The 14,573-nt window shown below is 37.1% G+C and overlaps 1 protein-coding gene across 2 annotated transcripts in view; it reads left to right on the top strand.

Annotated features, from left to right (window-relative positions):
- Positions 1–818: 818 nt before the first annotated feature.
- The window catches only part of LOC138836110 (cytochrome P450 2C5-like), a 33,431-nt gene continuing 19,676 nt past the window's right edge, over positions 819–14,573 (top strand). The window contains exons 1-7 of one of the 2 annotated variants that reach the window (XM_070034602.1): positions 819–1,054; positions 2,190–2,352; positions 2,518–2,667; positions 2,968–3,128; positions 4,456–4,632; positions 7,632–7,779; positions 12,527–12,714. In XM_070034602.1, the coding sequence (XP_069890703.1) occupies positions 887–1,054; positions 2,190–2,352; positions 2,518–2,667; positions 2,968–3,128; positions 4,456–4,632; positions 7,632–7,779; positions 12,527–12,714 (1,155 nt within the window). In that variant the 5' untranslated portion in view covers positions 819–886. The remainder of the gene's footprint in view (positions 1,055–2,189; positions 2,353–2,517; positions 2,668–2,967; positions 3,129–4,455; positions 4,633–7,631; positions 7,780–12,526; positions 12,715–14,573) is intronic. The other variant, XM_070034601.1, reaches the window with a different exon arrangement.

Here is a 14,573-nt window from a genome sequence, read left to right as displayed (position 1 = left end):
ACTGAGCAAGTTTCAATGCTGCAGTGGTGGGAAGAGAATTCCAGGACTGTTCTTCAGGAAGCCATGGTGTATGGCAATGGCCATGAGACATCTCCTTGAAACCCTAGCTCTTCCACCTATGAGCCACATGGCATCCACAGTTCTGACTCCTTTATCCTCCCTTACCTCACTAGAAGAAGAAAAATAATAATAAGCTTTCCATTTTTCTGTTGTATAATGGTTAAGGATCTGCAACTTTTGGTCAGTACTCAATATATATTTGGCTTTTCAAAATGCATGACTGATGCTAAGAAATAAAAATGGACAAGTCTACCAACTTCTTGAAGAGTCACAGTAGTGACAACACATCTGGAAGTGTTGAATAGAGCAAAAAACAAGTTTAAATACACATTTCCTGGAAAATACAGATTACCCTAAAATCCAAAACTTCCCAACTTGTCACTAATCTGAGAATCAAGAAAAATACTCTTTATTTGACTTATGTAATTTTAACCCCTCTGTACATCTACCTTAGAATAGCAACAAAATTTTTTAAAAAATGATTGCCATGTTTGAATAATGTTCAAGTTGTTGACTTTAATACTTCTCAACCATAGCTGAACATTGAAAGAAGGCAGGTTTGAATTTTAACTAGCAGTATTTGATCACTAACAAGTACAACCAAATTACAATTGCCTCTGTGCCCTCTGGAAAGAGGCACATGTGTACAGGTCATTCTACTTTTACCTCTACCATCAGGACAAATTCTAATCAGAAGAGAGATTAAAATAAACTTCTATCTAATTCATGACTAAAGCATTAAAGAGGCACACCTACAGTCTCAGGGAGCATTATAAAAGGTCTGCCCTGCAAGCTCACAGTACTCTCAGAAGAAGAGAAGGCCTCAATGGTTCCAGTAGTTGCACTGGTGCTGGGTCTCTCCTGTCTGCTTCTCTTTTCAATATGGAGACAGAACTCTAGGAGAAGGAAGCTCCCTCCAGGCCCCACTCCTTTCCCAATTATAGGAAATATACTGCAGGTTGATATGAAAGGCATCACTAAATCTCTGACCAAGGTAAGTACTCTTCATGTTTGCCCAATGGTCTCAGACAGCTATTAATGAAACCATATTTTAAATATACTGCTGAAGGTAGATTAGCATGATTTATTATCATAAAACAAAATCCTTGTAAAAAGTGTAAGATGCTTGTGACTTTTCCAGTTTGTATTTTAATCACGGAATGAAGTAATATATTATGTGAGGAGTTAATGTCTATTTTAGTCTCCGTCACAAAATTGTAAATGTTATGGATGGTTCTCCCCATCTTAGTTAGACAGTCAAATTTATGATGATATTTTTTCCTGAAACGCCATGGTAAGGAAATTCTGTGATTAATTGTTTGGTTCAAAAAGTCATATAGCATATTAGACATTGATTTTTTTAAATCATGAAAGCTAACGACTCTGAGAAGCTGTGAGTGATTGAAAGGAGCTGTCTGTGAGGATGAGAGAACATAAAGACACAAGACCATTTAGGGGATACTGAAGGTATCAGAGTCCACCTGGATTTTTGCATAAAACTTTGTCTGGAGCAAAAAATGCTGCTGGGTGAGAAATTGTTTGGGAGGATGTTTCATGTACTAGGGCATCCTCTGCGGGGCCCACCCTCTGCTTCTAATACCGGTAGATCCCAAACTGCACTTGCCTATAGAAACACCTGTGCTGACTTAAAACTGCAGTTTCTCTTGTTTGCCAAAGGAAGTAATATTCTCACCAGTAAGAGCTTCAGAGGTTATCTGAAAGCAGTAATCTGACACTGGTTAGGAGTACAAATGAGAATTAAACATATCTTAAGCATGGAATGTCCAATAAGCATTATCAATGGGGCTTTAGAAATGAATTTAGAATCCACAGACCTTTGTTTTGTTCTTTGTGAATCATGACAAGCCTTCTGTGTGTGTTGATGTGAAGATGAATGATAATGTGGTATCAACTGCCCCGTCCATTGCATGGCACATTATAGGCCATCTCCAAGTGACAGCTATAGTAAACCTCCTTTATAACATATGATCTTTGCAAATATTTTAAGTTCTGTTTGCCAAAATAAAGAAGCATAAAAAATACAATGATGATATCAGTTTTGCTCAGGCTCACTCTGGGAACAAATAATGACCTCTTTCTCTAGTATTTTTTTTCTTTTCATTTTCCAGTTCTCAGAAGTCTATGTCCCTGTGTTCACTCTGTATTTGGGCATGAAGCCCACTGTGGTGTTGTATGGATATGAAGCAGTGAAGGAAGCTCTGATTGACCATGGGGAGGAGTTCTCTGGAAGAGGCAGGCTCCCATGGGTTGAAAAAGCTACCAGAGGCCTTGGTAAGTGTACATATCCATGTGTGTGTATATTTGTGTGGGTGGCAGAGGATGTGTGGATAAGGAGGATGGGAAAAGAGCCAAAGCTTGGCCATCCCTGTACCTGCCATCTGTCAGCTTCCTTTTCCTTGCTTGACTTCATCCATGTTTCTGCTTCCCTTCATTTAGGAATTGTTTTCAGCAATGGACACAGATGGAGAGAGATGAGGCGCTTCTCACTCATGACCTTGCGGAATTTGGGGATGGGGAAGAGGAGCATTGAAGAGCGTGTTCAAGAGGAAGCATGCTGCCTCGTGGAGGAGTTGAGGAAAACCAAGGGTGGGAGCTGCTTTATATCACTATTTTAGAGAGCGATATTAACGGCTCCATTAAGTCCCTTCTGTTTCAGAATTGGGTTGTTTTCCAATCAGAAATCAGAACTGTAGATTTTTTTTGTTTTATGTTATAATTGGGGTACTGGCCAACTCACACTCCAGGTAAAAGATAAGCAGGTTTAATTCAAATGGGATATTTGACTCTTAGAGGAATTGACAAGTAAAACAGTAATAAAATGGTAAAGATGACAAAGGCTGAGTACAGTATTTCATATGCATATTTCATTTGTTTCTGACTCTTCAGGCTCACCCTGTGACCCCACCTTCATCCTGGGCTGTGCTCCCTGCAATGTCATCTGCTCCATTGTTTTCCAGAATCGTTTTGATTATAAAGACCAGAACTTCCTGAACATGATGGAGAAAAGCAGGGAGAATGTCAAGATTCTGAGCTCACCATGGATGCAGGTGAAGCCAAGATCTTTTCTTCCTAAGAAAACACTTGTCTTTTTTTTTTTTTCAACAGATCCAAATTAACTAAAGAACCACTAGTAAGGTGAACACCTGGACCCAACAGTCCTACCTAAAGAATGGTAGAGTGCCATTCAGGAAGTTACTGCCTATGACCACACATTCTAGCATTTTCTCTGTTCTATTTTTGTAGTAGCTTCAAAGTTTCTGGTTTTATATTAAGGTCCTTGATCAACTTGCAATTGATATTACTTCAGGAAAATAGATATGGGTCTAGTTCATTTTCTACAGTTCCAAAATGAAGCCTGTTGAAATTGGTTTTGGAAGCAGGGAAGGAAATGATGAGGGAGAGTAGCAGAGGAGTCTAGATATAAGGTGTCATCTAGATGTATTGTATAGCTGGGCCTTGTTGGCTTATACATAAATGTTAGTTACTCAGGAGAGTGAGACCTGAAAGATCAAGGATTTGAGACAGCCAGGGCAGAGAAGTTTGACAGAATCCATCTCCCAAATAGTCAGCAAAAACCAGTCATGACCAAGAAAGCCAAGCAAGAGTCTGGGGTTCTGAGTTCAAATCCTGGTCCTGGCACCAAAAGGAAAAATGCATTTTATTATATATGGACATGTCAAAATGAGAACTTTTGACAGCTAACCTATAATAATAGAAATGGAAGAAAAACAGTATAAAGTAATCAGCTGAGAAAGATGTCTAAATCTTTAGGATTTACTCAAGCTAATGAACTCAAGCAATTAATTTGATATTTCCCATTAAATCCCAAAGGGATTTTCCTATAAATTGCTTTGTTCAGGTCCTGATAGATGCCTGGTGGATCAGTGGATGTCCAGGTGCTTACTGAAAGCTTACATGTCCCACAGGTTTGTTTTCAGACATCTCATATTCATGCTATTCCTGAGCCAAAGTATTTTTCCTCAGAAAGGAAGCATATTTGCAACAATAGGAACTACTAGGAATCACTGAGTAGAGTCAGAGTGTTAGCTGATTCCACTGTGATCCTAGATGATGAAGTAGCCTGGGAAGAAATGACAAAATTGAACTATAAAAATCTTCACAATGTTTTATGGAGTTTGGCATGGCTTAAACTCTGTAAAAGTTAATAACTATGTGATCACAGAGAGGTTAGATACTATATCATGAGACTGAATTTTAGGGCATCCTTGAACCCCACTCATTTTATATGTTCCAGCAAAATTTCCCTTCAAGGTGGAAGCCATGTGTCATTTTTATTTACAGCCAAGTTTTCTATAATATGTATATAGTATGTGTATGCATTTATATTTCATAACTTATTACTTTTGCATTTAGATCTACAACCTTTTCCCTGATCTCATTGATTATCTACCAGGAAGTCATAAAACATTCCTAAAAAATTGTGGTGATTCAAATAGCTACATTTTGAAGAAAATAAATGATCATGAAGAATCACTGGATGTTAACAATCCAAGAGACTTGATTGATTGTTTTCTGATTAAAAAGAAACAGGTAAAATGACAAAAATTACATTTATTTGAATCCTTGAGCATTCTGTGACATATTAATTAGTATGTGTTACTGGAGATGTTTAAACCATCAGACCAGCAGTGCTTGAAAAAACAAGTTATCAGTTATGTAAAGGAAGCTACACTAAGCATCCTGGGAAACAAAATTAATTTCTCAAGTAATTAGGATACATTTACTCTTTTTATATAAAATAATATAATAAGGAGAAGCAGAATACCCATGGCAGGTGAATAGAAACAATTTCCCTGCAAAATATGTGTCATTATGTAAAGATAGGTGTCATTATTATATACTGTATACAATAGAATATGTGAATATTATGCATGTTCTCTAAGTCAGAATTGGTTTTGAAGAAATAATTCTGGAATAATCCTTAATTGGTCATGGTTAATCTTCCTTATAAAGGATTTTCAATTGTGGTATTTAAAAATATATACCACAATATCATTTTATTATGCTTTTCACATTATTATTATCAAATTTATTGTGCAAAGGCTTCTATTGTGATATGTTACAAAAGCGTATAATGTAATTTAGTCAAATTCACCTCTTCTGTTTGTTTACTAATTCATCTTCTTTATATAGATTTTAGAGGTTTCCCTTATGTTTTTTCACATAAACATATAATGAGTATATTATATATGTAACATATATGTAAAATATATATAGATAATGCATATTATATACATATATATTATATACATATATAATACATAATATATACATATATAATATATTGCAATCAAGTAAGCAAAGTTTGAATCCTTATAATGTACCATGGGATTACTATAACACACTTATGACAGTCTAGTGTGAAATTAGAGTGAATTAGTGTCTGAGTATACTTTTAATCCTCCCCCCTCCAATTGCATCCTTCTTTTTTTTTTTGTCACACATTACATATTTAATACATTGGGTATCCATAGAATTCATCTATGATTATTGCCTCCTATATTTCCCTTAAAAAAAATGTAGTCTGGTGCTGGTGGCTCAGGCCTGTAATCCTAACTACTCAGGAGTCTGAAATCTGAGGACCCAGGTTCAAAGCCATCCCAGGTAGGAAAGTTGGTGAGACTCTTAACTCCAATAATCCCACTAGAAAACTGGAAGTGGTGCTGTGCCTCAAGCGGTAGATTGCTCGCCTTGAGCTGAAGAGCAGGACAGAGCCCAAGCCCAGAGTTCGAGCCCCAGGACGGACCAAAAAAAAATAATGTAAATAATCTAAAAAGAGGTTGAATAAAAAATACCATATAATTAACATTCATTATAATTAACATTCATATTTTCTGTTTGGTTGTATTTAGCCAGGTTATGTATTTCTTGACTTGGTGTGAACTTATTGTTGAATATGCTTTAGTTTCTACTTGAAAGCTGATTCCCTTTAGCACTTCTTGCATGGTAGATCTGTTCATGACAGACTCTCTTGTCTTTTATTTATCTTAGTAGTAGTAACTTCTCCTGCATGATGATAGCATATGAGATAAAAAATAGTGCTTTAATCCATGACATGGAATCATTAAATTTTCATTCATTTAGAATTCCATTAATTTTTCAACACTTATGCAGCCTAGAGTATAATAGCCTATGTGACCCGCAACTATTAACTCTCCAAATTTATTGTGACAGATGGACGCTTTAATATTCGTGTTTGAACATATTATTCTAGAGTAAGTTGACCTCAAGATTTAAGATTACCTGTAGTTTGATGATCATAGAAAAGTACATAAAGTAGATATTACCAAAGTTTGTTTAACTTGACCAGCTTTCAAAGCATGTGATGTTGATATAGTCAAAGGAGATGACCCTTTTCCAAGAAAGTACAAATGTTGAGAGGATCCGTTCATTTTCATTGCTTTAATTACATATTATTAGACATACTGCAACTCATCTGGAGATTACAAAAGCATGATGGATTTAATGTTGGCCCAGGGACCAGTTAGAAAATGATGTATTTTGACCATTTAATGATTTCCTCATTCAACATCTAAAACTGCAGCCTTGTTGACAACTTGGTTTTGGACCATCTTCTCAGTCCTTGGCACTGCTTCATCCATCCTCTCTCCTTTGTTCCAATGACAAGTTAATGTGACCACGTTTTGTCTTCATGATTAGTGTCTCTTCAGCTCATGCATTCCTAGTCATTCCTACTCAGGTTCCCTAGACCACATGACTTGGTGCTTCCCATCTGCTGACTCATCGGGTTTTGATGAACCCATTCTCATTCCTTGTGACTCCTAAGTTTTGCTGCCTTTTAGCATTTTCACAAGCAATATTGAGCATATGCAAATGTGTCATACAAGAAGTTAAATTGCTAGAGCTCTAGCCTTGAGCTGAAGAACTGAGGGACAGCGCCAAGGCCCAGAGTTCAGGCCCACGACCGGACCAAAAAAAAAAAAAAAAAAGAACTTAAATTGCAAGAGGAGCCATGCTTGTAATACTACTATCAAGGAGCTGAGATCTATCTAAGGATCAAAGTTTGAAGGCAGCCTGGACATAAAAGTCTTTTTGAGACTCTTATCTCCATATTAAACAGAAAATAGTGAAGTGGAGCTGTGGTTCAAGTAGTATAGCACTAGCCTTGAGAAAAGAAGCTCAAGGACAAATGCCCACACACTGTTCAATCACATCAACAGCAAAAAAATTTTAATTGCAGATTTTTGCTTCAGGCTTACAACACCTATGTCCCTAACTTTCCTACTTGCAGTATTCAATTTTCTGATCCTTTAATATTTAGAGAAAATTCAGTTATTAGTAGCTTAAATGAATGATGAGTTTCATGACCTCAAATACAGTCACAGCACCAGATTAGAGTAAGGACAGCCAGGAGGCCTGAAGCCTTACTTAGTCTAAACTAGTCACCATCCCACTGTCAATTGTGCATTGCTCTTATTCCTTCACTCTCCAACTTCATACCACTGTGAGATACTGAATTTGCTGTCATCTCATGTGCTGGTAAATAATATAATTGCATCAAATCTTAGGAGCAGGAAAATCACAAGGAGCCATTGGAATTTACTAATGAAGGTTTGACAATACTTGCATCTGATTTATTTGGTGCTGGGACAGAAACGATGAGCACAACACTGAGATACTCCCTGCTGCTCCTGCTGAAGCACCCTCATGTCACAGGTAGGAGCACAGGGGGACACCTAGGTAAATCTTCGGAAAATATAGGAAAGATGCTGGTAGTGATTTGCCTTGTCAGGGATGTGTCACAGCTCAACATCCAGCTGAAATCAGAGAGAAGTGATGAGAACAATGTAGTAGGAAAAGCAGCAAGACTTTGTCTTGTGTCTGGATTTTCTGGCACGTAATCATTGGAAAATGACTCAAGCATAAATTGACATACAATAACATATTGATTTTACACCCAAAACTCCAGCTTTCACAATGGGTTCTTCTATACATTTTTCCTCATTGTGGCTATTCTAATCCTGCCATAGGCCCAAGAGATCTCTTGTCACCAATGGATAAGTACAAGTCCTAGAATTAATGAGGATGTATGAGGTAAATTCTATTCCTGAACATTTTCTCATTAGAAATGTACAGATACCATACCAGAGGAATTTTACAATTTCAGAAGTCTAAGTCCATAAAACTTATGTTTGGTAAAGTTAGAATTTTACAAGGGCATCTGTAATTTTTATCTTTTACAATGTTGTTTTGTATTTATAGAGTTTTAGGTGTGAAAACACTATGTAAAGTTTTAGGAAATAACTATAAAGTAATTTAAGTGAGAATTAGACCTCTCACAACGAAAAGGAGAAGAGAATACTAACTGGATAAGATGTCTACCAAAATTCTGATATTTAGAGTAGATGTAATTGTGATGAAATAACTGAGCCAGACACATGTTGTTTTCACCTAAATGTGGTAACAGGAAAAGTTCTGAGGGAAGGAAAACTAAGCTATGTCTCTAAAATTCCCATAAAGTTACCCCTTCCCTTTTTATTTTGCCAGTCCTGGGGCCTGAACTCAGTGGTTGGGTACTGTCCCTGAGCTTCTTTTGCTCTAGGCTGGCACTCTACACTTGAGCCACAACCCTACATCTGCCTTCTTCTGTGTATGTGGTACTGAGGAATAAAAGCCAGGGCTTCATGCATGGTAGGCAAGCACTCTACCACTAAGCCATATCCCCAACCTCATAAAGTTTCCTATTTAGAAGTAACAAGTATCAAAGAAAATAGAAAAGAATTTAGCAAACAGACTCTCCATGTTTAAATTTTTAACACACCTCCACTTGTCTGTCTGTCTCCCTCTCTCCCTCTTTCTCTCTCTCTCTGTACTAAGAACTCTCTACTCAGAAATTTTGGGTAGACAGTGAAGTATAAAGTTGAGAGGCCTGGCAAAGCCCTCTTGTTTTTGATGCATAACTTTTTTTCTATATATCTTTTATTGTAAAGACACTGTACAGAGGGGTTACAGTTACATGAAAAAGGTAATGAGTAAATTTCCTATGGAGCATTGTTACCTCCTCCTTTGTTTTTCCCCTACCATTCCTTCCTTCTCCACCTCAACGTCCTCCCTCCCCCACCCACAAAGTTGTAAAGTTGGTTTTCAACATAGTGTCTTGTACATCTCATTGTTACAATGGGTCAACATATATCTTATTTCAGCATTTTGTTATTTCCTTTCCCATCCCCAAATTAGAAAAATGTATATACAAGATGCAGGGTACTGGAATGAAATACAGTGAAGACAGGGGTTATACCATGGGGGAAGAACATAGAAAAGAAACAAGAATATCACATAGTACATTATAAATACATTGAAAACAACAGCAAAAAAGATAAAACTTTTTTGTCCCTATCTTTGGGGTCATTTCACTTAGCATCATCTTGTATGGTCATATATACATAGCTTTTGACCTTATGTGCTTCTCATAGACATATACCAGTTATATATATATATATATATATATACCAAATTTGCTTGATCCATTCATCTACTGAGGGTCATCTGGGTTGGTTCCATGTCTTTGCTATGGTGAATAATGCTGCAATAAACGTAGTTGTGCTGATAGATTTAGTATAGCCTTGTTTGTGATTGTTTGGGTAAATATCCAAAAGTAGGATTGCTGGGTTATAGTGGAGCTCTATGTTGAGTCTTTTGAGGACTTTCCAAAGTGGTTGAACAAGTTTACACTCCCACATCCCCTGTAGGTGATGCACAACTTTCTCTCTGTCTTTTTTCCTGAAATTCTTCCAGAATGAAGAACTCTAAGAACCTCCATATTTTACCAATTTGATAGAAAATTCTCTCTAAGTGTCCAGCAGAATAAAGGGATAAAAGCCTTCACTCAGCATAAAGTTGTAGCATTCCAGAATACCAGGGTTAGAAAGAAGATCATCACAAGTTTCAGAAAGACACAACTAGGTCAGATATCAAGAGATGATGGGATTGCATCAAAATTCTTAAGAGTGGGCTGGGAAGGTGACTCCGTGGTAGAACACTTGCCTTGCATGCATGAGGCCCTGGGATTCCTCAGCACCACATAAGCAGGAAAAAAAAGCCCAAAGGTGCACTGTGGCTCAAGTGGTAGAGCGCTAGCCTTGCGCTGAAGAGCTGAGGGACAGTGCCCAGGACCAGAGTTCAGGCCCCAGGACTGGACCCCCCAACCCCCAGAAAAAATTCTTAAGAGGAAAGAGAAAAGATGGGAGAGTAGACCTCTATATCAGCCATAAACTTCAGACCCAATTTTCTCTTTTTTCACACAATATGGTGTAATGTGGTGTAATGCTTTTTTGTTCAGTTATCTCAAACCAAGTCAAGGAAATTATGGACTCCAGAAACTGGGACAGTAAGGTTATGGGTAATCTGAAACTCACTGAGGCTGCTACAAACTCAGAAAACACCCACATCAGAACAAACCAGAAACCAATAATTCAAAGAGGGAAGGAAGGAGACATGGACAAGAGTCTCAGAATTCTGACTTACTGACCATGAATTGCTAGATGTTTTACACAAGTATTTGTGCACTTGCAAATGAATTCTAGGTCAGGAAATAGAAAATCATGAACTGACTGATAAGAAAGAAATGGGAAGTACAATAAATGGAATGCAATTCTAATTTCCACCAGGGAACAATATTGCTGAGCCAGAATGATTGAAACTGTGAATATTGGTTCAAAAACTGATATGTAATATCTAGTATATTGTTGTGAATGAAGTAAGGGGAAACATACATGTTTATCTCTATGTGCCTATTTGTAGATGTGGCTAAATATATAAAACAGAGATGTGAATGCATATTTCACTCTCACATGATAGGGTATTAATAAATATTCTCTAAAAGTGATTCTTATGTACTCAGGAGGCTGAGATCTGAGGATTTAAATTTGAACCAGGCCAGGTATTAAAGTAATGAGACTCTTATCTCCAATGAACTACTCAGAAAAAGCCAGAAGTGGTGTTGTGGCTCAAGTGGTAGAGCACAAAGTACATATTATTCAACACAAAGAAGTTCAAGGACAGCACCCAGGCCCTGAATTCAAGCTCCAGGTCCAGTAAAAGAAAAAAGAAAGCATTCTTGTTTAGAGAATGAAAATTATTTTCCAAAGCAGATTCTAAGATGTCTAATATGGGTATCATCAGAAAGTGGTTTGATAATGGGAGTAGTACTGTACACATGCATACACAAAAATATACACTTTTTTTTTGTTTTTGGGTCCGGTTATGGGCCTGAATTCTGGGCCTGGGCCCTGTCCCTCAGCTCTTCAGCTCAAGCTAGCACTCTACCATTTGAGCCACAACACCACTTCCGGTTTTTTCCTGCTTATGTGGTGCTGAGGAATCGAACCCAGGGCCTCAGGCATGCAAGGCAAGTACTCTACCACTAACCCACCTTCCCAGCCCATACACTATTTATATAATGCTTAAATAATAATTATTTAAAAATAAAAAATAATGTTTATTTTTGTTTTTTTTGAGGACTATCATTTCTTCTTCTGGGTTTTTATTAGTTTACATGTATTGTACAAAATTACTTAATGCTGATACTTCTATAGATGCACACAAAGATTTTCATTTTTATTATTAAATAGCTGTACAATTAAATAGCTGTTTCAATTCAGCAAGCCTTTCACGCCTTACAATGTGTCTGGACCAAAGTCAGTCCCTATAATATACATTCATTCATTGTTTCACTTAATTATGTCCTATTTAATTTGTGAAATATATTCTTCTCTTTATATCAACTACAGAAAAAACTAAACTCCATTTTTTAAAAGACATATTATTTACTTATTATCCATAAACTAATAGAATTTGAAAGTCATTTTGATGTAAAATTATCTCTTTTTAACAAAAAAATTTCTGAATTCGAACAAAATGGGACTATTTTATTAGCATCTTAAAAGTCATACTTAGAATGATTTATGTTGGCTAGCCCATGAATTATCATTCATATTTGTGGAGATTTGGGAAATCTAGAGTTATAAGTGAAGATAATAGTGTCCTCAAAAATGTACTTTTATTGTCAATATTTTATTCCCTTTATTTTAAAATGTTTTATTATTACAGTTTTATAAGCATATTGTTCCTATGATAATATATTTCTTACATGTTAAATAAAGGGTAAATTAAATAAAGGTATTTTACTTCAATATATAAACTATATTAAATGAACATTAATAGTCTTTTTTGTGTGTTTTTCTTAACAAGAAACTAACCTCTATGCCTTGATTAACTCATTATAAGGCTACTAAGCAGGAGGATGATGTGTGTACATGCTGAAATATTAATACTCCATGGGATATGAATTTTTTTTACTTCAAATCTTGTTAAGATTCACTATCACAATTTATTTAGCACTGACTTACTATGATCAATGTGCCACTTTCCTCCTGTTCCGCCATTTCTTATTATGTCTCACCAGCTAAAGTGAAGGAAGAGATTGACCATGTGATTGGCAGGCACTACAGCCCCTGCATGCAGGACAGGAGCCAAATGTCCTACACAGATGCTGTGCTGCATGAGATCCAGAGATACATTGATTTCCTACCAATGAACCTGCCCCATGCAGTGACCTGTGACATTAAGTTCAGAGACTACATCATTCCCAAGGTGAGCTTGTTTCTTTTCTACTGAGCCTCCATAGGGAGCCTGAGTTCTTGAGGTCACTGCAGGATTCCTCTCCTCCATACCACCTGAGGAGCTGCAAAAGTCTCACAGTTGGCTGCTCGGGAGAGGTTGTGGTATAGCAAGTTTGGGGTTGTATATTCATGCAAAATTATCCCTGGTATCCCACACTATGAATCCCAATTTTGTTATGCCCCTTAAATTCTTTTTTTTTTAGGGACTTGTTCTTGTTGTCTTTTTTTTTTCTAGATCCTCCTCCTCCTGCTGCTGTTCCTCCTGCTGTTCCTCCTCTTCCTCCTCTTCCTACTCCTTCTATTCCTCTTTCTTCTCCTTGTCCTCCTCCTTGATCTTTTGGCTACGCTTAGTTTTTGTATTACCAAATGAGTACAAAAACTTATTATTTATCAATTTCCCAAGATGTTGTGCTGGGATATATGTTATGCCTCCAGTAAAGTTATAGATAAATTTGGGAGAAAATGTTACCTTGTTTTCCTCAATTCATGAATGAGTCATGCTTCCAATTTACCTATGCCTTACTTTTTTTTCCAAATAACATTTTTTTTGGGGGGGGTCCGGTTGTGGGGCCTGAACTCAGGGCCTGGGCACTGTCCCTCAGCTCTTCAGCTCAAGGCTGGGGCTCTACCACTTGAGCCACAGCGCCACTTCCGGCTTTTTTCTTTTTTCTTATGTGGTGCTGAGGAATCGAACCCAGGGCCTCAGGCATGCAAGGCAAGCGCTCTACCACTGAGCCACCTTCCCAGACCTTTCCAAGTAATATATTTTTTTCAATAGAGTGGATTACAAATATATTCATACACTTTGTTTAAATGCATAGCGTTTTGCCTATTACTATTTTAGTTTTTCATTGGCTTGGTGCTTGTTGGCCTGTGCACTGTCCATGAGCTCATTTGCTGAAAGCTATTGCTCTACCAGTTTGCACCTCAGTTCCACTTCCAGTTATCTGGTGGTTAACTGAAGATGAGAGACTCATGGACTTTGTTGCCTGGGCTGGCTTTGAACCATGATCCTTAGATCTCAGCCTTCTAAGCAGCTAAGATTACAGACATGAGCCACCAGTGCCTGGCTTGATTGTTATTATTTTTATGATGACTTTGCTATCATTTGTACCTGATATATAGAAACATAATTGCTTTAATCATTCTGATGACCTCATGAAATGTAAATTCATGAAATTTACTAGTCATTGCTAATGAATTCTCTGTAGATTTGTTCGGAAGTGTAGGGTGTATTACCATAATATCTGGTTTAATAGATTCTACTTGCTTTTCCCATTCTTGTGCCTATAATTGTGCTTTGTTGAATTTTTGTACTGGCAGCCAGGATGGTGTAAATAAAATAGAGTTTAGTGGTCATCTTTGTTTCATTATGATTGCCAGAAAAGATTTCTAGCTTGGTATTTCACAGTCAATTCTGGTATCTTAAGTAGATTTGTTGTTGTTTTTTTTTTTAAATAACATTAGGGAAGTTTAACCTGTGTTCTTACGTATGTATGAATTTTGAACATAAACATGGTAATATTTTGAATCAGATCTATTCTCTGTAATCATTCTTCCTCTTTGAAAAGTTTTAATTATACAGGTGATGTGCAGAGGGGTTACAGTTACATAATTCAGGTAGAGTAGGTTTCTTCTTGGACACTGCCACCCTTTCCTTGGCTCTCCCCCAGTTTTTCCTTCCCATCCCCATCCATAAGTTGTACAGTTCTTTTTGAACAGTGTCTGGTGAGTGCCACTGCTACATTTGTTCACCCTTTGTCCCTCCATTTCTGTGCCTCCCCTTACACTCCCAAAGAAAGACAAATGAACAAACAGAACAAAGAGGAA

The sequence above is a fragment of the Dipodomys merriami genome, unplaced genomic scaffold, assembly GCF_024711535.1.
Source record: "Dipodomys merriami isolate MVZ:Mamm:240054 unplaced genomic scaffold, mDipMer1.0.p SCAF_249, whole genome shotgun sequence".
Classification (NCBI taxonomy): domain Eukaryota; kingdom Metazoa; phylum Chordata; class Mammalia; order Rodentia; family Heteromyidae; genus Dipodomys; species Dipodomys merriami.
Note: the sequence above shows the minus strand (reverse complement) of the source record. Positions and strands in the feature narration are given on the sequence as shown.